Here is a 26,872-nt window from a genome sequence, read left to right as displayed (position 1 = left end):
TCCTTTAATTTGTTTTCAGCTATTTTTATGCCTTTACTAGGTCATTAAAAGAAGAGATGACAGTAAATGAGAGGAGAGAGATGGGGAATGACATGAGACATGAACCAGGGGCGTTGCTGTTCATAGTTGCTGCCTTAACCTCTAGGCTCCCAGTCTTATGATTCTTATTGGCAATTTTAATTATGATGATGATGATGCTATTATTGTTTAATTCTGATGTTGTGCCATACTTTGTTTTATCTTTTTTTTTTTTACATGTTAGTCTGTTATAGTTTTTTATATCAAAATGAGTATTAATGAAAACAAAAATGTACTAAATGCATGACAAATAAAAATAACATTTAAACCTGCAGGTTCTTCAACGCCCAAATAATAATTTCAGTTCTGCATAGTTTTTCTTTATTTTCACCTCATTTAGGATTCTGGGCCACCTAGGCCATTCTGGGATACCTGGAGTTTCTGCCAATTAAATCAAATTTAATTTTAAATTTAATTTTTGAAATGTTTTAGAGCTTAGCTTCCCCACTGACAGATGCACTCATGCGGTAAACCCCACCCATCTGGTGCTCTAAGAACTATTTGCATATTGCACATCCCAGTCTTTGTCTTCTCTGTGATTTTTGACCTTGGTTTCCCCCATCAGTTAGTCACAGCTCTCCCTCTAATATCCAGCTGTGTCCGTCTAACTCCAAAACAATAACATGTTTACTCCTCTGCTTCTTCAATCGCTCAATACAACTCATTTTGACAGGCAGCTCTTCAATCTCTCAAATCAATTAATATGACTCATTTAATTAAGAAGCCATTTCTGCCCTGGTCCTTTGTAATCAAATGAATAATTTGCTGCTTGATCATTCACTACCGACACTAATCCACTATAATCACCTTCCACTACTGCCAGACACTTGGCATTAGGTTGAGTGAAACGCTGAAATGCAAAGTATGACTGGTCCGTGACCTGATAATCTTTGAGAGAAAATGTGTTTAGGATGATCAAATGAGTTTTACGGACAACTTGTTCCCAGATGCCTTGTCACTGTGGTGTCAGAAATCACTCAAAGCAACTACATCAAAAGCCTGAGTCACTCTGGTAGACCTTTAAAAATCACTACATATAGCTCATGCACTTTAATGAAATTACTCATCACAACAGCATCACTGTCATTGTCAACAGCACTGTCACATCAGGGTTTATGGTACCAGTGTTTCCATCAGCAGTCGGCACTCACTTGTAGTCTCTTTCCATGGCTACACATTTTCTCGTTTCTTTAAAAAAGGAGAGGGGGTATGCACAGGGTCTTTCATTTTGAGCAGAAATTAATCTTTTGGAAATGATTGACGTCACTGCATGACGCAAAAATCAATGTACAAGACAAGCAAGCCTGATGACACATAAAAGACACACATTGCTTGCTCTTCCACTTGCAGAAAAGCCAGAGCTGAGTTTTTGATGTATGACAAGCCCTATCTTCATTTATTATTCTTTAACTTAAACCTGCAATAACTGTTGTTGTTTTTTGGCTATTTGGGAGCAGCAGAAACACGCTATAAACACAACACTGACATTTTATCAACTTTATCAACTTGTATTTGGAGTCATGTTTCTGGTGATCTGTTGAAGAACAATATTCAGCCTCCTTTTAGCTCTGTTTTGGTCTCCACCAACTCCTAATAGAAATATCTGCTCTTCAGCTGCTAAGTGCCACAGTGACCGCAAAGTTGGTAATATTTCCCTCTGGGTTCATCACTACGAGTGACCCCTTATACCTCCCACCAGCGACTCATCACCCATTGTTTAATTAGAGAAATATAGTAAATGAAATGACAAATTTGAACTTGAGAATGCACCGCAACTTATTTACTTAACTGTCATAAATGTTGATGCCACTGGGTCATAATACTAGTTACCCAAAGGTGGCATGACATTGGTCCTTAATGCACCGTCACGTCATGTCTAAATAATAAAAAAAATAAAAAAAATCATTACACCACTGTGCTTTTATAAAATCACTGACTGGTTCAAGGGGAGCAGTATGGTAACATGACAAAACAAGGTGACATTTGTTGCTGATTGGCACTGTGGGAGACGTCATCATGGGAAGGGAAGAACAGGTTTACAGTTGCTTTGTTATTTTTTGTTTAGTAGACACTTAATCAGAGAGAGAATAAACAAAAAACAGAAAATTCAATCATAGACCAGTTGGGTGCACATACAGTAACAGACAGAGGAAACATCATTACTCAACTATCTATGGCACTGGGCATATTTCCTCTGTTTCTATCTGCCTCTACATCTTTTCGTATCTTATCCATCCTTCCACTTGTCTATCTCTGTTTCTGTTTCACTCAATCTATATACCTCTGCTTTGGCTTTTCTCTGTCTATCTCTTCTCTCTCTGTGCACTCAGTGTTTCTTACCTGGCAGGAGCACACAGAGCACCTATCACTGTCCAGCACCCAGATCTGCCCACTGTGCTTGACCTTGTTGTCATGGATACAGTCGCCGCTGCAGTTGTGCCCGTGAGGGCACCGGCAGTCGTAGCCTCCGTCCAGGTTGAAGCACACTGTGTCATTGGCACAGGTGTTCCTCCCCGTCTTGCATTCATTAATATCTGCAGGGAGCACAAAAAAGATGATATCATACATATGCTCAGTGCAGGCAACATTTTTTTATTTTTAAATTTTTAAATTACAATCCCCATTATATTTGCTTTAGTAACATGGTGACAAGGTAAAGGAGCATGTTCTGTCACAGATTGGTTTCGAAGTACGTAATGTAATGAATATGTAGTAATGAGCACCCACATCTTTGTCCTCTTGAGCAAGACAAAGACCTGCTCTCTGCACCCGTAAGCTGCAGCTCAAATGAAGCTGTAAATTGTAGCGATACAACATTTTTCAGATCTCGGAGAAACATACAGTATACAACTGTAATGTAACCCAGAAACCTACTTTTGGCGAAATAATAACTTTGCTTTGTGAAGTCCGGACAGGTTCGGTTTATTGAGAGTGCCTTTAATTTGCTTTTTATCCCCTGCCTCTCCCAACTCAAACTGACAGCCAAGATGGGGTCAACGAGTTGAGCAGCGCTAGCACTATTGTTACAGGCAAGGCTTAGATGTTGCTGTAGATTGAGGGTTTCCATTTTGACAGCTGACACTTCTCCTGACAGGCTGTATCAGAGAGAACGTTCCAGAAAATGAGCAGGCTGCAAAAAGCAAGCTGACGTTTTGGGAGGAAAACACACTGATAATGACATACCTATCCAATCACACCATTACTTACAGCAGCATAACGACACATCTTATAAAACAAAAGCTTAGTTTCTCATGGTGGGTGGCGCACATATTTCAACAAAGTTCTGCTTTAAAATAAAAAGCACTATTTTTAGGGCTTTCTTCTTGAACGTCTCAATCCTGAAGCTAGAAATCAAAAGACCTTTAAATCTCGGATGGGACTGAGATGTAAAAGGGGGACATTCAGTGGAAAATGAATGGGGTGTTTTCCGTTAATGGGGCATTATGGAACTGTAAGATGCAATAAAGGTATTCTTGAAGTGCTAAAAGATATGAACCAGAATTTAAACCTAATTTTAGTTACATTTTACGTCCAAGTGGCAAAGACACATTTAAAAATGTAAATTTTAGGGCTGTCAATCGATTAAAAAAATTCATCTAATTAATTACAGACTCTGTGATTAATTAATCGAAATTAATCGCATACATAATTAACGGTGCCTGAACCGATACTTTTTAAGAAAGTAAAAAAAGAAAAGAAAACAAAGGGTACTAACAACAGCTGGTGACATTAAAGAACGGCTTGTTTATTGCTAAGGCCATATTGTCAAAATTAAATGATTTAATAATAATGTATAACAATAACTTATTTCACTAGTAAATTGCTGTTGAACGACAAAAACAACCACCAAGGACATTTACAATAACTTCAAATGCACCACGAAGCTGTAGTTTACCAGTTTCACTGAACGCACCGTCTGTGTTGTTTTTCCGAAGGCAGCTCTGCAGCTGCAGATTGTTACATCCCGCTGTTGAGTCACAGTCCTCTACAGTAAAACCAAAGCCCGTCTACGGAAAGCCGTTCCACTCCCTATTCAGCCCCATTGTACCTACTTTGGTTGCAGTTCCACCAGAGTTCCACTGGGGGTGATCACGGTCCAGTGCAAAATGAATGGGACCCTATGGAGCTAGACGGCTAAATTTGTCTCTTTCGCCTGATTGTCGTTGAGAAATCTCAGATTTTATTGTAGTTTTTGCAAGCTCAACATGGATTATAGGTCGAAAGTTGAATGAACGAGTACTTATGTCCTTTCCATTTCTTACAGGTTGAGTCATTGTTGCCCATAACACGCTAGCATTCTGCTAATGAATGCTGATTGGTCAGTGAAGGACTGATTACGATCAGAGATCCCGCTTGACGGCATCCGAAGCAGAACCAGAATGCCAGAGTGAATATTTCGGCATGGTCTTTAAAACATTAGCAAACCTCTTTCTAGCACGTGTGTTGACAGGGAGAGCCTGACCTGTCAGCTGTGTTGTCGATGCCTCGAGAGAAAAAAGGAAGTGACTCAGAGCTGGCTGTAAAGCAGTATCTCTGGCCGTATATGTGTGTGACGTCATTGACATATTAAAAGGCTTTTTAGAACAAAAAAGCCACTTTAAAAAAATCTAACTCCCAGCAGTGTGTATTTTCTTAGCCTCCCCTTTCGAATGCAACATTCAAATTACTTGACAAAAAATTATATCCTGAGAAAAGTGGATTTTGAGGGGTATAGCTTCATAGAGTCCCATTCATTCTGCACTGGCCTGTGAGCACCCCCTATATGGAACTCTGGTGGAACTGCAACCAGTTCAGAAGCCGGAAGTAACGAGAGAGTGGAACTTCTTCCCATATTAGAAATTCTTTGGTAAAACACAGTCAAACTTTACACCGTTCGGCGTTAGCTGTCAGCATTGTAACCGTGTTTAATCCAGCTACTGCTACTAGCTAGCGGTAGGCTAACGTTAGCTGCTGTCGAGTATAGTGTTAACTAGCTAGCGGTAGGCTACCGTTAGCTGCTGTCGAGTATAGTGTTAACTAGCTAGCGGTAGGCTAACGTTAGCTGCTGTCGAGTATAGTGTTAACTAGCTAGCGGTAGGCTAACGTTAGCTGCTGTCGAGTATAGTGTTAACTAGCGTCACATGCAGCGGTGTTTGTGTTACCTGTATCGTCTTCAGAGCACCAGAGAGAAGTGCAGACATATCAGTGGCACCAGATTTCGGTAGCCAGGGTTGGCAGGAAGAAGATTTTTACAAGTAAATGTTCCAGTTAATGATCCAGGCAGCACATTCTCGTCTTCCTCCTTCATTTTACAGTCGAATGGTGGCTAGAACGGCTCCGGGTCAAACGTCAATATGGAATGGATTAATCTGCGTTATTTTTTTTAACGCGTTATTTTTTCTCAGATTAATTAATCGAAATTAACGAGTTATTTTGACAGCCCTAGTAAATTTTGTAAGAATAGAAAACCAAATAATTTCTTCATGACATGAAACATTCATGAAATACCACAGTTTTACACGTGATACATTCACAAGTGAAATTTGTGCTCTATACAAAATGTGATTCCCCTGACTTATCCACGTTGCAATCCTAAAAACAGAATAAAAAAATAAACTTTTCCACCATTACTGTTTTAATTTGCATAAAGAAAGCAAAGGTGGACCACTCACCTACACATGATTCCCCACTGGCGGAAAACAAGCCGTTGTCATGGTAGCCATCACGACACTCACAGTGGTACCAGCCGGGCAAGTTGACACAAGTGGATTTACTATCACACTCAACAAAGCCGTCCGCACACTCATCAATATCTGAAGAGGAGAGAATAGAAGGAACAATAAGACATCCATATACACTATCACTATCATGTTGGTTTCAAAATATGCTCTTTACAGTGAATGGACTATTGAGCTCCATTCTTGCCTGGTAGGCATTTTCAACATTGACTGATTCATAATTGATAAAACAACGTGTCTAGAATTTGAGTGAAACTAGTCCGTAGGCTTTATAGATCAAGCATAGTTGCATGACCAGAGAAGGACATCTGCATCAATAAAAGATAGCAGGGAATGGATGAATCTAATATAACAAGCCTATTCTTAGAAGCCAGAGATTTAACAGGCTTTATTTTGAAACCAGTAAAAATCCTACACAGTCAAATCCTCCAACATATGCAGGCAAACAGATAAATTCCGAGGTGTGTGCAAACTTTTATTGAACGTGAACTGCTTGGACATCAGGGGACATCAGAGCATCCTTTGGGTGGTTGTCAATAGCTGGATCTGATGTTTGTTTTCACAGAGCTCCACTAAGAAATATCCTTGACTTTGCCTCCTCCTTCAGCTCTCGTCTTTAATTAAATACTTTTATTACATGCTCTGACGTTCTCCTCTCTGTAGTTTTGTTTTTTCCCCCCGTTTTTTTCTATTCAGCTCTTTTCATATGGGTTTCCTTGTTTCTCTTTTTCACTCTCTCACTACTCATTTCTGTTTACAACAGGCCAACATTCAACCCTTTTATTTCAACAAGCGACCCTGCAACGTTCCTGCACACATCAACCAAGAACAAATCCAATACAATTTTCAACAATGAGCATAATACACACAGAGAGACGGATCACTCTGATATTTCAGCTAACATTTAATTAAACTAAGGGCCAGGCCCACACGAGAGAGGAAATAAAGCCTGTCATTACACAGTAGGGCTAAATATGTTAGGCCCAGACATGCACCGCGATTAAATGTGCCTGTATAGTCCGTGATGGCTTTTTTATGATTGTGCATGATGCATGATGCTCTGCTCTCATTATGAAAATGGCAGTGTGCTGTGTCTGACCTTCTCCACAACTGCCTGCAACAGTATCCCCCATAGAGCGTCAGGCAGACGGGCTCATGGTCCCCCACCGCCCTGTCAGTAATGGGATTAAGATCTATTGGCTAATGAGCCCTCAGCTTTTAATAGAATTTCTGCAGCAGATTAACTGTTGATGAAATGTCCTGCAGATTAGGGTGTTATCTATTCAAAAATGACCCGTTTTTTTTTCTGAGAAGCAGGTTTGCTAAAAAAACCTACAGCATATTCCTTTTTTTTCTGTTTTCCGTACTGGCCAGGTTCAAAAAGCTCTCTCTCTTTCAGTGTGGCAGACTTTAAAGCGAAATCTCACATTTCACTAATTACATCAGTTTGGTGCAAGCAGAGCACCTCATTTTCTCCCCTTAGGACAGCAACGCTGGGTTAAAAGGACACTGCTTAAAAATCATGAGTCTACAGCAAATACTATAACTAGCCTATCTTTGAAATTGATATAAATTCTCCCCACTACTGAAGAGAAATATAAAATGCTCTTTGTTGCCTGTGAATTTCAGTGTGATAAAGGTGCAGGGAGCTTTTAAAGGGAGAGCTGCAGGAGGTGTATTGCCAGTATAGAAAAATACGAGCTGAATTTGTCCGAAGCATCTTCTCCTCCCCAATAAGGCTGCATGAAATTGTTCAAAGTACAACTGAGCAGTCAGATACTATTTATAACAGACACTGATGGTGAGGTAAGTCTAAAAATATGTAAATGGTTTATTTTCAGCCAGTTTCATTCAGGTGTTTTAAAAGCTTGACTGTCTGGCGATAACAACAGAAGGTTATACCCTCAACAAAAGATTCATGATTTTCTCTTTTAACTGAGCCAAACCTGTCAGCTACAATTATGGCCTGTCGCTTCTTAGCCTCCTGTCAAATCAACTTCTGAAGTGCGGAGGTGTTTTAGGACAGTGAAACTCACTGTTGTCGCACCTAGGACTTGACAAGATTGAATGTGTGAGGTACAGCAAGGATACAACATGCTTGCAAAGATCTCGCCTTCTCTTTTATCATCTTGCGTAAAGGATAATGGAAGATCATTGTAATTAAATCATCAACAATGACAATCAGACAAGGGTGCTGGCTGAAAGCTCTGTCGCTATTGAATCATGAGGCTTTTGCTTTAGTTGAAACATAGATGGGGATGGCACAGTATTTTCACTTGTTAAATCATGTCATCTTTTTCCTCTCTCTGCTCTGGAAAAAAAAAAACACACAAACAAACAAAAAAACTGGCTTTCTGTCTCTATCTCCTGGACGGAAAGAACAGTTATTTTGGAGTTACCTTGCTGACTGAAAGACGTGGAAACTGCCAGAAAGAAACCTCCACAAAGAGAGGAGGATGAGGATGGGAGGATGAGGGGAACAGGAAGGAGGAGGAAGTGGTGAAGGAAACAAAGAGGAGTGGGAGGAAGAAGCAGGTTGAGAAGGGGGAGGAATAAGCAAAGGAGGAGAACGAGGGACGATGAGACAGACTACAGTTATCCTACTCGTTATCCTGAGTGGCAGCTTGGAAACAAGGACTCTATTAAGGCAGCTCTCTGAGGACAAAGTGAGAAACAAGCGGACGGTCTTTCCTCTGCACCCTCCTGGGCTTGTTATGCCACTCTGCCAATACCACCCCCCTCCTCTCTTTCTTAATCCCCTGCCTTTACCTTTCCATGTGTTCCTTTTTTCACCGTGCTGTCTATCTCTGTCTCAAAGCTGAGGCAAAAACAGAGGTGCCCTCATCGTCACCTTTCCCCATCCCTGCAGTTTGCTCTCTCTTTGAGCAGAAAAAAGCAGAGTTTAGAGTTTAGTCTTGCCTGCCCTTTTCTCTTCATCCCTCCCTCTATTGTCCCTGCTCCCGCCAACCCCTTCACTTCATCCTCGCTTCCTATTTTCATCCTGGACAGGTACAGGTCTTTGCTTTTACACCTTCTTTCTTTCCTTGCTTTGACCACTGACGCTTCCCTCCCCATGTCTTTTCCCTTCGACTGACAGATAGCCCTGGGGGTTGGGGTGGAGTTCTGCTGTGTTGCATCACTATTACTGCTGCCACATGTACATCTCCCGTACAGTAACCTAATTCAAACTGATTTCCATTACCACAGAGGTCTACCTGATAATCCTGATAGGCTCCAGGAGGAATTATTCAGAGACATCTCTGGATCTCAACTGAAACTTTCCTCCTGATGCCATTTGACAATACATGGATTTTAAAATTAGCTGAATTTGTCATGTCAGATCAAGGTTATTATAGTTTTGCATTTTTCATTAGTTTTTATTTCGTTTTGACTTTTTGTTTTCAAATTCAGTTTAGTTTTAATTAGTTTTTATAGCGGGTTTGCTAGTTTAGTTCCATTTTTATTTTTTGAAAATGCTTAGTTTTAGTTTAGTTTTTATTAGTTTTAGTCTTTTTTTGTGATATGGGTTATATGTCGGGGGATTCAAAAAGGTCAGAAAAAGTATTGTGTAATAATAACTCAACAAAAACATCATACAATTTTAGAAATATGTATTCACAATGTATTCAACAATAACACCAGTAAATAAAATGTAGCCTACATATGGTCATAAACAGTCTACACAAGACGCAGTATGTGCAAAATGTACAAGTGCCGTGTTCCAGGAAAAAAACCTAAATAGCCAACAGACTAAAGAAGACATACATCAACAGGTGTTTTCAACTTTGGTTTGAGTAAAGTGGCGAACTTTTAGAAGTCAATCGAGTCACACAGTTGTGTAGACATCCCAGTATCAATCCACATATTAACCCACGCTTCCTCCCGTTTTTGGTGTTCCTGCGTATTTACTAACCAGCAGCTGTCAGGTCGCCGATGAAAGCCTTCCTGTAGTGTTCTCTGTCATGCTGCAGCTGGCCCTGTATCCATACATCCATGCCTGTAACGTTACCGGGGTTAGCTTCTGTTTCGGGGAAAGGGGGCTTTGCGTTCTTCTTTACCTTGTTAAGGTAAGCTAGGTTAGCCTCCTAGCTTGTGTGTGCTTCTCAAATGTACTTTCCAATTCGTGTGATTTTTTTCCCTGTAATAAGTTGTCCACATATTTTACCACCTTCCACCGCAAGGCGCTTTTATCTGACACAGTCATAATCAAATAGGCCTGCCGCTTTCTTCCGACTTTCGGTACCGCTATGATGGCAAGGAGCCACGGACATGTTGTGTTCAATTTGACGTGGAATGTCGGAATTTCTGGATTCCCAGTCGGAAACTATACATGTCTACGGGAAATGTCATGGTCGGAGAGATATAACGTTATTTGCTCTATGAAAGATCGACAAAGACGAAAACTAAGGACATTTACTCGATAATTTTATTTTATTTTAGTTAGTTTTGCAAACAGACATTACAGTTTTAGTTTAGTTATCGTTTTTTGTAATGCCTCGTTTTTATTTTTATTTCAGTTAACGACAATGTTTTTTCCCACCTAGTTTTCGTTATTTCGTTCGTTTTCGTTAACGATTATAACCTTGTGTCAGATCACATTTACAATGACAGCTGAAAAAAGGCTGCAGAATCTGTAAGTCAACAACAATGTATACAAAGCGTTTATTGGCATGTCTTACCTTAATGATAAGGTAAGATATGGATTGGTGATCCCTGGTTTTTTATGTACAGTAAAGTGTAATTGAGTAATTGTCACTGGTCCTCTGTCTTCATTAGGAGAAAGAGCGAACTCAAGTAATCAATCAATCATCACGAACCCGAGGCAAATTGAGTTACACACTCGGCTCCTAAAGATGAAACAGACACTAAAACGCAAATCCATATCTGCAAGCACTTGAGTGGGAGAGTGGATGAGTAATCATGGCAAATTGGAAACAAGCCTTGTGAACAATTGGTAGCTGCAAGTGCATACAGAATGCAATCACTCTGTAATGCTTACCTAGAGCTGTAACATTCCTTCACCCTTTAAAGTACAACTGAAATCACAATGTGTAAACTGATTTTTGTATAAGTCAAAAACATGTGAAAGGGAATTTCAGAATACTTGTTTTATATTTGAGAGTAAGAAAAAAATGTTAGAGATCAGACATTCTCCTTTAATCTCCAAGCATCTGAGTGGGGGGACAGATGCATGTGTTTGATTGACAGCTGGGCCAACAGGGGCACCGAGACACAACATAAACAAAGTTGTGCTGGTAACTATAAGCCAGGGAGTTGTGTTAGCAGCGACATTGAAAGCTGCACTAACAACAACACCAGCAACTTGCTGGTGAGCGTAGTGGAGCACTTAGCAGCTAAAGAGCCAGATATTTCTCTCACATTTGCACTTCAGTGCTACAGCTGTCTGGCTAATTAGCTAACAAGTCTGCAATATTATGTAAGCTGTGCAGAATTTACCCACATACAGAAAAACAATGGCACTCTAACTGGTATATGCCCAGATAGATGGTTCCATCCCAAAACCAAAAAAAATATAAAATTTCCACTTTTGGATACTGATTTTCTTCTCAAATGAGAGCACAGGACATGTCATTTACAGAGCAGATATGTATGCTGCAGCAGAGAAAACCCTTTAAAGCCTTTAAAGCAATATAGCTGTCCAGTGGCCAGTGCAGTTCACTGCACTGCAGCAGCTGCAAGCTAAGCTATCCCTGGGAGATGTGTCATTTCAGTAGAGGCAGCAGGTTGCGCTCAGCTAAACGACAGCTCCGGCCATTAGCCGGGCCTAATTAAGATACACTAATTATGCGTGATGGAGTGAGTGCTTTGTAAGGCCGTCTCTAAATAAATAATGAATACATAATCACTGTGCTTAAACAAGCCGCTTGAGCTTCAACAGTCACAGACCCCCAGGCCTTGTGGGTAAATTGTGGAGCAAAGGAGGGAGAAAGGGAGAGCTGCAGCGATGCATCATGGGAGCTGTCAAGGGGCGAAAAAATTCTTATGGTTTTAAATATTCACTACCTGTGCCTGAGTCGGTAGTGGGGTGCCAAGGGGAGATTTCAACTGTGAGGTTGTGATATTTTCCCCTTGCCTATACCATTGTGTATAGACAAGGGAAAAAATGTGTATATTCACCTATATCATATACTTCATATGTAAGTCTTATTATTTGCTATCTATCTTCCTGCTTGTGTAACTCTGGCTGTCTGTTTCTGTCATTTTGTCCATCTTTCGTTTGTCTGTCTGGTCTGCGTTTTTGTCTAAAACTCTAAAAAGCTTCCTGGAGCTCGACATCAATGTAAATGAGGTCTGAGGGAACAAATTGTTTGTCTGGCCCTGTTCGGCTCTCTGTCCTAGTCAATATGCCAGCATGACCTCAGGCTCCACACTCGTTCTCTCACTGCCTTCAAAGTTTCCTCATGAACTCACTGGCTATTCACTTGTCACCTCCCGTCCTCCTCCTCCATATTCTTCTACGTTGCTCATTTTCCTGTTCCATTTTTACATCTCATAATAAATCACCTCCTTTTTTTGTTCCCCTTTTCCTCTCGTCTTAGCTCCTCTCATCTGCTATTGCCCAATAATTAAATACCCTCTTTTTTCTTTCTCTACATATGTCCTCTTCAAACTCTGCTTTTCTCTTCCTTCCCTCACTTATCTGCCTTGGTCTGTCCTTACAGAACTCAGAGATGTAAAGTTAGAGAAAAGGTTGTAAAAACTCATTGAATATTAAATTTAATATGGAAGCTCTGATGAAAAGGAGCCGTTTCGCTCACATAAACAGAACACTCCCCTCTTTAGATCACATACCTTAATGAAAGTATCACTTCATGACTTCCAAAAATTTGAGTTTTTCCTCCACCAATACAACATCAATTTACAGTGTAGGTGTACTACACCAAGGGTCCCTGGTGGTGCTCTTGAACATAACCCTCCAGGAGTGTGTAGGAGTCAAACATCTAAATTGCATCATTAACACCGAACATAAAAATCTTTTATCTCTTTCTCCTTGTCCTGAGCGATCATTGTTGATGCTAAACTTGCCTCCGTGTCATTCAGTGCAGCTGATGATAAAAAGTGCTTGTGAGAACTTGAGACTGCAGATGAATTGAAAAACGAAAGGGAGAAGTGTCCGTCCACAGCATCTGATCAAATGCTCTTCTCCCTTAAGCAGCCCACAGCGTCCTTTGAGAAGCTAGCCAGTCAGGGACAGCAGCGGCGGCCATTAGTTATACAACTGACAGCATGGTAATTTTTAACTGGTGGCAAAGCACCCTAACACCCTTAGAGGGGCTTGAAAGGAGAAGATAATGAGCTGAAAATAAAAGAAATACAAACGCTACCTCCCTATTCATCTCATTGCCACATTGCTAAATGAGTTGATACAAAGCTAGTTAAGACTATCAGCTCCACACAACTCTCTCTGTATTTCTCTACACACCATAGCTTTAAACATGCAAAGAAACAAAAAATATGAAATATTAGGCTACTTATCACTACTACAGATATAATGTGTTCATGTTAATATTGTTTTTCTTTTATAACAGTATGATTTTAAGAACAATGTATTCAATACATTTGTTCCAAAAAACAGAAAGAACAATACACGCAAAACATTGTAATTTTCCAATGTATTGTACTGCGTGGAAAGTTTCACTCATAGACTGTATATTAATGGACAGTGCATGTGTGACTTCACCAATTGGTTTGTGGAGATCTGCTATCCGTTGTCGAGTTTGCCATTACGGGCGCAGCCATCCTGGTTGCGGATGTGACGATTTTAGACGAGAGGGAGGAGTGAGGGAGGAGCTGCTTACACTCTACGTTACGTTACACACTTTCACTGGCAATCACATCATAGCCACGCCCTAAAACACCCGCTGCTTTATCGCCGATTTTAAAATCAACGAGACCATAATTCAAAAAATGTTCTGTATGACTTAAAACTAGCGATTGAGACCATAAACTCATTATGACAATGTTTACTGAGGTAATAAATCAAGCGAGAAGTGGGTCACTTTCTCATAGACTTCTACAGAAACCAACCTCGTTTTGCAAACACACATACAGCAACACACAGCGTTACTAGTGTCCAATCTGTGTACACACCATTGAACACTTCCTCACTGCCCAGAGCCCATCGGTCCTCACCCAGGTCTCGGTCATGGTGCAACAATAAATGTAGATGAACATGAACACTAAATCAACCATACAAAACTAAAACCCAGATAACATAAATGCACACCCAAAACATTAACAGAACATTATTAAAACACACTTTAACTAGGACAGAAACCGTTCAGAACATATACATTTTATTTTTTTCCCCCTTCATTGCAGAACAGTTCAAATGACCCCGCCCCTCCCATACAGAAACTTAATATCCTCTGTTATCTCTGCTTAATATGATCTGTGCACTGCATACTTAAGCTGATTATTACAAACAACTAATGTGATTTAGTAATGAATATGGTTTTTAACAAAACATGAAAGAATAAGTAGTGACCACTAAAAAAATGTGTTCCAACTAAATCTGGGTTTATAGTGCAGGAATCAAATAAAGGCCAAAAAAGCCCTAAAAATTATGAATCAATAAATAGCCCTGTTGGATATTATAGGGGAAATAGAAAGTATTAAGGATAAGAAGAATGTCTTTATCCTCAAGGAAAAATGTATAAAATCACTGATTTGCATCTAATGTCCATCAGTTGTGCACGACTTCTGACAATTTCCATTGTGATTCTCTTTTTCATCATTAATGTAAAAGCACCCAGACCAGAGGTGTAAGCTACTAAATTTTGGCAACACCAACTTGATTGGATAGTTCGTATATTTTGAAGTTGGGTTTGTATGAGGTGCTTATCCATAGTCAGTGTATTACCTACAGTAAATGGCGGTTGGCATGCAAACAGTTTGGAGAAGGAGGCAGGAGTACCAACATGGAAGCTCAGCAATGTACTGCTGTTGACAGCCAGGTCGGGCAGCAGCACAATGTATTTTAGCCACCTAAAAAAAGGTCGAACTAACAAACTCTATATTAGTTTAAGTGTATAAGCTATATTTAGAATATTTTCACTGCTTTCCTTTCAGTCAGACTTTCCAATGGGGAACTGAAGCTGTTATATCCATCTAGGCTCTCTTTAAAGCCATCCGACTCCTTTGAAAAACATTAATTTTACCTTGCAGAACAAGGGAGTTGTTCGTCTACCGCTGCCTTGATCGGTTGGTTTGTTTGTATTTTTGTGTGACTTTGGTGTTTTAAAGAGTTAGTTCAGATTCCCCAAAATCATACAATAACACAAACAAACTATCCGATCGAGGCAGCGGTAGACCAACAACTCTCATGATCTGCAAGGTAAAATTACTGTTTTTGTCAAAGGAGTCTGTGGCTTTGAAAAGAGCTTCAATTCTCCTCTTCTCTTATTGTGATGCTTTTAGTCACAAGTTTTTTAAATTACATATACAATTTGAAGCTCAATTTCAGCTTAAGTGCAACGTCTAGCACCTAAAGTACACCAGGTTTAGTTTCTCCATCCAGTAGCATGTATCATATGAAATGCTGCAAGCTAGAAGCTCTGATTGTTGACTTTAAGTTAGGCTACATTTACATAATGTACTCTGAGGTTTTTACAAATTTTTACTTTGAATTTGATGTATCTTATTATCTTTATATCTACAATGGTTTATGTCAGATTAAATTGTACCATACACCATGGACAGCAAACGTCAAGAAGCATTTGTATTTGCTCTCAAATGCTGTTTTTAGAAATTGCATGTACAATTTTAACAGGTGTAAAAATATATTAGGAAATAAGGCCTGGTGCAAAACATTGGGGCAACTTTGAGTCTTTGCAGTACAGTGAATGTGAAGAGAGAAAAAAAATTACTTGCAGCCTAAACCCAAATGAAACGGAAAACAAAAGTCACAGTCAAATTCAAAATATGTTGATTTGACCACATCAGAGAAATTCATTATCCACACAAACTAATAACCTTGATCATTCTACCTGGCATTCAAGCACAAAGACAAACAAATACCCATCGGAGTCTTTAACAGACATTTAGTTTGTACTCTAAAACATCCTAATAGGTATAGTAGCACATTTTTGTTTAGAATTTCTCCAAGATAGGGAAGAAATGGACATAGATTTTGCTGAAAAATAAACCTAATATTCCAGTGTTTGCCCATCTCTCACCCAAGCCATAAAAGGAATGGTGCTAGCCAGAGGCTAACATATTATATATATATATATATATATATATATATATATATATATATATATATATATATACTATGCGGCATGTTCGGGGCACACATTACATGGCTGGCCCTGCGTACATTTATATCCATGACTGAAGTGTATGTGCCCTGCCACAGCTGTGTTCTGCATAATTCATGATGTGTCAGAGTTTTCTACTAGCTGATGTCTGTCTGTCTGTCAGCAATGCATGTCCCCTGTCCCTCCCCATCCATTCCTCCTGAATGGTAATGACATGCCACCAAACACACACACGCGCACACACACACGCGCGCGCGCGCACACACACACACACACACACACACACACACACAGTCACATAAAGATCATAACTCAAACTGAAAACACATTAACACACACACCCACACACTTTTGCATTTACAGACACAAAATATTGCACGTGTACACTACAACACACCGACTTACAACCATCCAAAATGGGGAGGCAGGTTGACAATCCACAAACTGTTAGCGTCTTCTCGTACATAAATGTGTATGTGTGTGTGTGTGTGTGTGTGTGTGTGCTCATAGGTGTGCGTGTCTATCCACACTGCCTTGAAGAGCTCCTGTTCGGTGTCTTATGACAGGCCGTCAGTCTGCCGCTGCAGCAGCAGAAGTGGTGGTGTCCCTGGGGAGGCCTCTAAAAGCTCACAGGGTTCTGGGGGTGGGGAGCCCAGACTTAGTGAAAGCTTTTCCATGTTCATCCACCCAGCTCTGCATCTCCTCCTTCTGCTGCACCGACTGCACCAGCCTCATTCCACATCCAAATGCACAGAAAACCCGCTAACCCCTGCACTCTCACTACCCATCTCTCTCCTTGCATTTCCCATTCCATCGCTGCATCTGTCAGTTTTTTCCCAACATCTCTGTATCTTCCTTTCCACTTCACCTCCTCTAACCCCCCTCCTGGTTGTTACTTCTCTTTCCTCTCCCTCCTCGAATTTTGCATCTGTCACTCTCCCCGTACATCTCCATTGCTTCTCACCAAAATATTGTTCACATCCCCCATCCTCCTTCCCATCCTCTCCACCAGTAGAGCAGCATATCCAACAGTACATTAACCTCCATACATCTCTGGGAGCTTCTCCAGTAGACACTTCCCTCACTGGGAGCTCCTGTCACACTGTGAGGAGACAATGAGACAGACTCCCCATTTCACACTGAATGACTGCAGTCTCTAAACAGCGCCAGTGGCTTAAGCCCTGTAGCATGGGACCCCAACGGTGGTCCTAAATTATAAAACCTTAGGAAAAAAAAAGCACATGAGGATGGGAGCTGCCACAGAGTTGACTCGGACGAGATTGGGAGGGAGTCTGATTGTGGGAGGAAGAAGAGAGATAGACATGCACATTGAAGCAGCAGCTGTGGTGACAAGCATCTTGTCGCTTGAGGCATGAGTAGTGTGCAAGAGATTCAGATGTGTGCGCTTCTTTGTGTTTGCGTCACCGAACCTCAAATTCTAATCAGCATCAAAACAGACTGATCCCTAAGCCACCAATCTTCCATCCCCTGATTCCTCTCATGGTGTGATTAAGAAAGAGACAACTGTATTTATGGAGAACATTGTTTGCAACCAGTTGTTTTTTTTAGTCACATTTAATGGAGAAAAGAACATCTTAAAGGGTCGAGTTACCCAAATTACAGTAAAACAGGTTTTCTCACTCACTTCTAGCGGTATCTACCCATGCAGATAGTTTGGGTTTTATTTGTGCAAATTTTAATATATCTGCCTCAACCTCAATACAATAGAGGTAAATGGAATTTTGTTTGTGATGCTCATCTCACAGGATTGAAAAATGGTGCACTTTCTTGCCATGTTGTATAATCTCCCCTGCATTGTAAATCCCCACAATGACAAAAAAGACAATAGCGTAATCATATATATACAGGGTGGTATCAGGTTAAATGGATTTGTCAATGTTGTGAGCACCATAAACACAATTAACATCACCTGCATTAGATTGGGGTGAATTTCTATGAGGAAGCCAAATGTGACTGAAAACTCTCACATGTACAATTTAAGCTTTTATTTAATTCACTTGCCTGTATGTGCAATGTTTGACCCTGAGTAAGACTGGTGTGCAGTCAATTCGTGTTGGTTCTTGTTTTTCATGTAGCCATTATAATAAAGGCTTTTTAAATTATGTACTTTGATGAAGCAGTGTGCTTTGACTTTTTAGGGAATTCATTCCCTTTTTTTGTGGACAGAGATATCCATTATTTAAGAACAAAAACTTACCTCAAACCTAACCTTGATATGATTGATGTGATGAAAATAGAAGTGTGTAAAAAAACTTACTTTACAAAAAAGAAATGTTTTCTAGAAAATGTACTCATTTGTAAAGCTTTTGAGAAACCGAGTCATGAATAGAATCACCTTGGACAAAGCTGCCGTACAATTTGTAAGATTTTTCCATTGATTGACTATTCTGTGACTTTTTTGAGACGCAGGACAATCACAAAAGAGAGTAAAGTGAGAGAGGGAGACAAAGGGAGAAAGCAGAGCTCTAAAACACTATAGAAGGTAATGAAATGTGTGATTGCCTGGACCGTGCCATTACTAAGGGACGAGGTCGTTAGAACCCTCTCTGCTGCAAAATAGGGAGGAGGATAAGTCATTATGGTTAGGACACATACTCAGTAGCCACACACACACACACACACACACACACTCCTTCACTCCTTCACTCCCCCTTCCTCAGCATCTCATAGCAGCACCATGAGGAAATTCATTTACTTTAAGACGGGTAGTAAAAAGGACGCCTCGTAAAAAACGTCCTTTAAGTGCAATCAATACCTAAACCAATGAGCAAGCACAGAGGCTCAGTTTTCTTCACTCAAACACAAGCGCACACACACACACACACACACACACACACACACACACACACACACACACACACACACACACACACACACACACACACACACACACACACACACACAGAGAACTGTCATGACTTGACTTTCTATTAGCTCGGCCGCTTGTCTCCTCAAGGACACTCCACGAAAGGTTGAAACGGATTATGAGAAAGCTGTTGCTGCTATAGATTAGAAATATGGTGCATCTTGCACAACCACCAGGATTACAGTCTTGCTTGGTTACCTTAAATCACCAGCACTGCAGGGGAAAACACACTGAATAGGATCCAAAGCCGCGAGTCTTATCACAACATTGTGTTTGACATATTTCCATGCATGAGAGAAGCAGTGATATGGTCTTTGCGATTGTAAAAACACAGGCCAACTTAATACTCAGTTAAGCTATCCTGCCCTATCGTGTATTGTGCATCAGGAGTTTGTGCAGTTGTTATTTGGACGTGGCATGGAGCCTATGAGGAGGAATGCCATGCTGATTAATATGGGCTGTGTTATGGGGTAATTCCCATACTGCTGCAACTGCAGTTCAAATCCTCCATCGGGCCATTGGAAGAGATACAAGCTCATTATTCACCATGGAGCACAGACCCACACAGTCAGACGCACCCACACACACACGCACACGCAGTGTGAGCACTGGAAACATCTCAGTATTTACAGATCAGGGGTCTCATTTATAAACGTGGCGTATGCACAAAACAGGGCTAAAAATGTGCGTACGCGACTTCCCACGCAAAGGTTGTGATTTATAAAAAACAAACTTGATGGGAGAATGTGCGGTCATCCACGCAAACTCTGACCCATACGTACGTACATTTTGGAAACAATGGGAATTGGCGACGCAGATGGTGAGGTGGTGAACTGAAGTCAGACTGCAGAAAGTAAATGTGGGAATAACGATTACTCTTAATATTTTCAAGTACTGATGCCTCACGCACATTTTTTCACTCCATATCATCCACGTTATCATGAAGATTAAATCCAGCAGTGTTATTTGCACTTCTACTGAGTGATAATTGTTCCATAAACACCTCCAACTCAAATCTTAAATAAAAATTTGTTCTTAAAGGTGCTCTAAGCGATGTTGGGTTACATTACTTCTTGTTGACGTTCAAAGTATTTTCAAACAAAACGAAGACTAGCTCGCTCCTCCCTCCTCCTCATCCCGTTCCCTCCCTTCTGTGCCGAACCGGTACTTTTAAAACGATTCCGATTCCTAACCGATTCCTAAACCGATTCTTGAAAAACTGAAAAATGACATCAAAGAAAGGCTCTTTTATGGAGTTTTTTTTTTTTTTATTGAAAATTATTTAAATTGATCAATATATTAACGTTTTAAAGTACTTAAATATATAATAAGTAAACCTAAGTCACCTAACACATAACTACTATAATTTAACAAATAACAGTTACACTATTAACAAGTAACAACAAAATAAATGTTGTTGAGTTGGTATCCCAACCAGCTTCAAACTTTAGCAGTTCTTTTGCAAAAAAATGACCATATTTGCCTTCTCTGGCAAGATACGACACCTCTCCTGACTTATGGCATGTCCTGCACAGGAGAAAACTCTCTCAGATGGTGTCCAAGAGGCCTGTACACACAGGTAGGAGTTTGAAAGGGCAGACAATTTGGGGAAGCTGTCCCACCTCCCCCACCACCAGGCTACAGGGTCTTGTCTTGAACGATAGACTAGCAGAGCAAGTGTAATATAGTTTACTAGCGATCACGTGCAGTGAATGGTTAATATGCCTTTACGTCCGTTTTGGTGAGCCCAGAGGGAAAATATGGCATTTTAAAAGTAACCTACATTTACGATAGCTAGCTAACAGTAGACTACAGAGAAAGTGTGATTTTTTTACGTCAGTTTCGGAGCGTGTACAAAAAGCCGTCTATCAGCAGTGATTGTAGAGTGCATGTCAGGGGATGGGCATGAGCGGGAATGTGCGCCACTCGGCAGAAAAGGGAGAAAGAAAAAAAGAGTCTGCTGCTGTCCGGAGTGACAGAGGGAAAATATTTCAGTCGGAACCGAAATTTGCGTTCTAATCCGGTCCGAATACTACCGTTTGCGTAGGAACCGGATTCATAGTGGAACCGGGTTTCGGTACCCAACCCTAACGAGGAGGAGATGGCCCGACTCCATGGAATACAGGATAGCATCAAATACCCTACCATTAGATAATGGCAGAACACAGCGTAGGCTAAATAACTAAATATATGTCTTTAAAACTGTGCATATATCATCAAATGTTAAGCTCTCGCGCAATTGTTACACTTAATGTCCTCGTTATCGGTCCGAACTTTAATACTGTTTGTGACAAAACCTGCATGAAGAAAAGTATGTTTGCCTATTAGACTTTCTTTCGTCTTCAAAATTGTATCTCTGTGTGGGGGATACCACTAATTAATGCTGTGATTTTGGCAAGGTGTTAACAATTACAAATTGTTGTAAACATAAATTCTACGGTGTGGGCGTGTACAGGGCGGGATAAGAGGCTGATTCACTTACACACACTTGTGGGTGATCTGTGATTTATAAAGGGAACATTGCTTACAGATGTGCGTACGCGCGGTTTTATAAATCGTACGCCATTTTTGGCTTTTGGGCGTACGTACACTTTTAGTAAGGATCCTACGCACAGTTTTATAAATGAGATCCCGGCTCTTTTGTCGGGTTCAGAGCAAAGACAGCTCCACAAAGTAAGAATTATCACTGAGAGCACAGATATGCCAACATAACTAAAGCAACAATTTTGATCTTAAGTACCTTTCTACTGTAATCTCCCCTCCTCTTTTTCCTTTTTCCTGTTAGATCTTAAGAAAATAACCCCCCCCCCTCACTTTAGGTCACCTCTTCTTCCGTTTCTAGTCACTGATCATTCAGTAAAAAGTCTTTCTTGAGCTATTTTTGAGGAGAGAAACGTCAGAGTGAAACTAAAATGAACTCTTACCTGTCTCGCATCTCTTCCCAGTGAATCCTTGCTGGCAAACACAGTTGTTAGGTGAGATGCAGGTTCCCCCATTCTGGCACAATCCGTCACACATAGCTAGAGGTAGACCAGAGGAGAAGAGCCATTACTCACAAAGATTAACGAGCATTAACTATGTAATTAGACCAGCAGCAGCATATGTATTTGCATACAGAATAAGAGCTAATTTGGTGATGTGATTCATTACAGGCTCTCACGATATTATTCCGCGTGAGTAATGCATATCACCAAGGTTAATTCAAAAATGTTCATTATGTATGGGTAGACTGTTAGTTAATGTGTCCCTTAAAACACAGAGAAATCATTGAAGTTGGCATATACACATATATATATACATATACATATATATATATATATATTTACTTTATTGTTATTAATTGTAAGCCAGAGAAGACATTATGAAACCGTTTTCCCAGGATGTGTAGTACTCCCCATGACAAGTAAATGGATCTTTATGTGTCAATCAAATCAGTGCACGTCCCCTTTAAATAGATTTCTAATCGAGGGATTGATTAACCCACTAAGGTCAATGTGAGATCATTCAACTATGGAACAGACTTGTGAATAGGCCTGAACAACATCTCACTAGAAAGATCTTTAATTGGGCCATTTTGCATATTTTATATGATTGATTTATCTTTTATTTTTCAAAACAGATAACACTGTAATATTCACGATGCTCAGCGCAAATATTTCCTTATGTATAAGAGAAGGTGGTTTGTTGGTACAAAACCTAAATTACAAACATATTGTCTCATGTAAACATACAGTGTAGAGCCTGAAGCACAATTTAACTAAAAGTCAAAGATCTGTGTGTACAGTTATGTGCCGGTACATTAGCCAAAGTCTCCCGGATAGTCTCCATTTCATGTTTTATTGCTCATTTAATGATAATTTAAGTACTACACTTTTGAGTAAAATTGCCTTTATTTCTGATAAATTCTTCAGAATGGATGATTCTAAGTAACTTGAGCTGTGTGTTTTTATGTGGCTGATTTTATTAGTAGAGTCTGGGACAGAAGACAAAGTTCTTTGTTTACAATGTAACGTAAGAGCATAATGTAGTTCATGTCCGACAAATGTTTTACCACTACAACAGTACATTTGGTGTCTGGTGTAAGTCTACTTCGGCTGGCCACGTGTATGTGCATAACATAATAAATAACATAACTAACATGGTGGTGCTTACCTTTGCAGACTGTTCCATTGCCAGTGTAGCCCGGCTTACAGGAGCAGCTGTGGCCTCCAACCATGTTAAAGCACAGGGCGTTCTCATCGCAGTTGTGGAGCCCGCTGAGGCATTCATCATGCTCTAAAGACAAAAACAATAGACGTCACTGCAAACAAGCTCTTTGGTCTATATATTTGTAATATAGGCTACATTCTGCTTAAAACAAGTAGAAAAATGTAGCAGTGAAACTTGTTTCCACAGTAGTTTCATCCCACAACTGTCATTATATTCACATCTGCACATTACTACTATCAAGAAAATAACACTTGATTTAAGAAAACTGAATGTTTATTTTCCTTGTAAAATACGAGGAATGTGTGTGGGTGTGTGTGTTTCTGTGTGTGTGTGTGTGTGTGTGTGTGTGTGTGTGTGTGTGTGTGTGTGTGTGTGTATCTGTCTGTTGGTGGGTGTGTGGGTTTCTGTGTGTGCATGCATGCATTTGTGTGCGAACATTGGTGGTTCACATGCACAAGTGGCAACATGACAACATGAATTGTGTGTGTGTGTGTGTGTGTGTGTGTGTGTGTACATGTGTGTGTATGTGTGTCTGTTTCTGTGTGTGTGTGTGTGGGTGTGTGTGTTTCTGTGTGCGTGTGCATGCATGTGTGTGCGAACATTGGTGGTTCACACGCAATTCGGCAAATTGCAGTCATGGTGCAGTGTCCCTTGCAAATGGAAGCTTTGCACCTGTGAATGAGCACACAAGCACAGGAAAGCTGTAGGAGTGTGTGTATGGAGATGTCGTTTATCTCCTGGATGAAAATTATACTCTTTCCCATTAATTTCCTTTGGCGGTAATTTTTGACCGTAAACAAAAGAAGTGTGACTAAGTGTAACTGTGAAGGATATCATAAGGTCTTGAGGCAATCTGATGAAAAATGCCATATTTATGGTACAGGGAATGTGTAAATTGGTCATTTTTGACCGGAACAGTGTTAGAAGGTTAAAAACAAAATGCGATGTGAGACTCAGTCTTGGATTAAATTACTTGTTAGACAGCTGTGAGTCTGGTAATAAGACATCAGTGACAAAAAGCCGACTGGAGTGCGAGCCATTTCTCATAAAAAAAATTTCAGATGTTTTTCCGTAATTTGTTATTCTTTTTTAGCACGATATGAGGGATGGAACAGTCTCAATGATAAATCCGGGTTAGCTCAGTCGGTGGAGCAGGCGCACATATGTGGAGGTTTGCTCCTCGACGCAGCGGCCACGAGTTCGGCTCCGACCTGTGGCCCTTTGCTGCATGTCATTCCCGCTCTCTCTCCCCTTTCATGTCTTCATCTGTCCTGTAAAAATAAAGGCCTAAAAAATGCCCCAAAAATAATCTTAAAAAAATAAATAAAATTATGAATCTGACTTTTATAACTACTGAAAACAGGCTCATTCATTTGCACATACATAATGAGGTGTGTTGAGGCCACTGGCCTTTTAAATGTTGTACAATAGCACAATTGGCTGTTACCAAGAGAATTTCTTTCTGTGAGTTTCACAGGCATTAACAAAACTCCCCCTCAGGACCACAACTCCCAAGGTTTCATCACTGCTGCTGTGGGGTTAGTGATATGGTTTGTTATGAATATCCCACTGACAAGCTTGACTAATGGCTACAGCCCATGACAATATACTGTATCCAACTGGGAACAAATCGCTTCCCCTCTATCTGGAGAGGAGACTGAGGTGGCAAAATAAAATGCAATAAAGGCCTGGGAGAATAATTTACTACACTACTACACAAATCAAACAATCCAAGAACAAATGTGGTTATGATACCACATGATTAGTTCAAGTTCAAACTGCTGTTATACTAGGAAAAGTGTCAAAGTTTTTACATATACAATAAAATAAATATTGGGTGACAGAGAAACATGAGTTACTACCATTACGAATGAAAATATCATTTTTGTGGTCTACAAAATATGTTAATGGGATCATAAAGTCAGGTACTATCTACTGTAAGTCACTACAGGCACATTAAAGGATTATAGGAGGGTGTGGGATTATAAAGTAATCAAAAGTATTGTACAATACATTTTAATATTTCTCCACAGAGTAATGTGTGTCTCTAACACACAAACTGAACTAAAAGTGTCTTTAATTTGTTACTATAATATCCTCATGTAGGGTAGATAATGCAACCCACGTCTTTTGTTACCTTTATAAACTGGAAATATAACTGCTAATAAGGACTCTCACTCTTAATTGTCATATCTTTTACAGATGGCATCAACATTTATTAATGTATTGGGCTTCTTAAAATGTGAATGCTGTTGCCAATTTTGAAGTTGCAGAGGAGAAGTATTCTTATTGTATTCCTATACATGATCCGATCAGATCCCAGTGTTTCTACTTCAAATTGTATTGTCAAGAAGCTGTGAGCTCAGCTCCGTGTGATTTGATTTCTGTGGAGGCTGCTGGATCTGAGCCTTTTACTGATTTGAAATAACACTATGTTTAGATGTCATAAAGGTGCATGGTGTCAGTAGTTTATATCCAGTATTTAGAAATCTAATATCACGATATTGTTGACCAAATACCTCGATATCGATATTGCGGCGATATTGTAGGGTAGACAATTGGTGCTTACAAAAAAATATTTACACAATGAGATTTTTGATAAATAATAATCATTAATGTGTATATAATGACTAAGTGGGTAAAGGCAAATAATAGAAAAGATATAATAGTCTGGTAAGTTAAAAAATTACATCACTTTACTGTAATCCAGCCATTAAAACCAGGAATGACAACACTACTTGTCATATCACGATATTACGATATCCAAAATCTAAGACAATATCCAGTCTCATATCACGATATCGATATAATATCAATATATTGCCCAGCCCTACCTGTATTACACCAGACACCACAGCTAACTCTTTTTGAATAGCTCCACATTTTTCGGTTATCACCAGCTGGACCAAACGTGTGTACAAAGCTTTTGCACTACCGACTAAGTCCATCACACTGTGCCGACTTATTAAACTGTTCTGGCCTTATTCTCTGGAGCCTCCATGTTGGTTTACATGGAAATCTTTCTCCAATGTTTTTATTCTTAATCCCTGCTGCAACCAAGAAACTGCAAAAGCAATGTAAAATCTCATCTGATGCTGGCTTAAGACTTAAACTGAACAGTTAAAGAATGATACATCATTTAAGCCCTCTTTGCCGCAGTATGAACAGGGACCTTAATGCATGCCCTTCGTCTGCACCTGAACACAAAGGCAGATCTTTATCCCTCTGAGACACACAAAAGAAGATTACTTGTCTATTGTATTTTGGAGATTCCCATACATATTGCTTTCTGATAAGTACTTGCTTACCGAGCAGCACATCAGCTGAAGTGCAGAAAACTTTCTGGACTTGTTTTAATCTTCTTTTCCTATTTAAACAGCTCTGTATCTCCCAAAACAAAAAACGATCATGAAAAGTCTTTTGGCAATAACAGTATTTGGAATACATTCAGTAATTTTTTTTCATTTCGTATTATCGTGTGTTTACAGTGCAGAGGGAACTTTCAAAGGCACGGGTTAAGACAAACAGACTTTAGTGCTAATCTGGGGGAAAAAGTTTGTGCTGTTTCGTGTTAGTTTAGTGAATTTCTGGGCCACACTGGGCCTGGCAGGGGATGGAAAAACATTTATTTCTCTCAGTGGTTTCCTCTTGTACATTTTGTTCAGACATTAAGCAGATCTCAGGAGCCTTTCTCAACC

General features: G+C 40.0%; 1 protein-coding gene across 1 annotated transcript in view; it reads right to left on the bottom strand.

Annotated features, from left to right (window-relative positions):
* Positions 1–26,872, bottom strand: part of nell2a (neural EGFL like 2a) — a 90,797-nt gene that overhangs the window by 7,359 nt on the left and 56,566 nt on the right. Inside the window, exons 14-17 of the mRNA XM_031283222.2 lie at positions 23,118–23,240; positions 21,890–21,985; positions 5,730–5,870; positions 2,419–2,612 (exon numbers count right to left, since the gene is read on the bottom strand). Coding sequence (XP_031139082.1) covers positions 2,419–2,612; positions 5,730–5,870; positions 21,890–21,985; positions 23,118–23,240 — 554 coding nt within the window. The remainder of the gene's footprint in view (positions 1–2,418; positions 2,613–5,729; positions 5,871–21,889; positions 21,986–23,117; positions 23,241–26,872) is intronic.

Source organism: Sander lucioperca, chromosome 7, assembly GCF_008315115.2.
Source record: "Sander lucioperca isolate FBNREF2018 chromosome 7, SLUC_FBN_1.2, whole genome shotgun sequence".
Classification (NCBI taxonomy): Eukaryota; Metazoa; Chordata; class Actinopteri; order Perciformes; family Percidae; genus Sander; species Sander lucioperca.
This window is presented reverse-complemented; position numbering and strand designations above follow the sequence as displayed.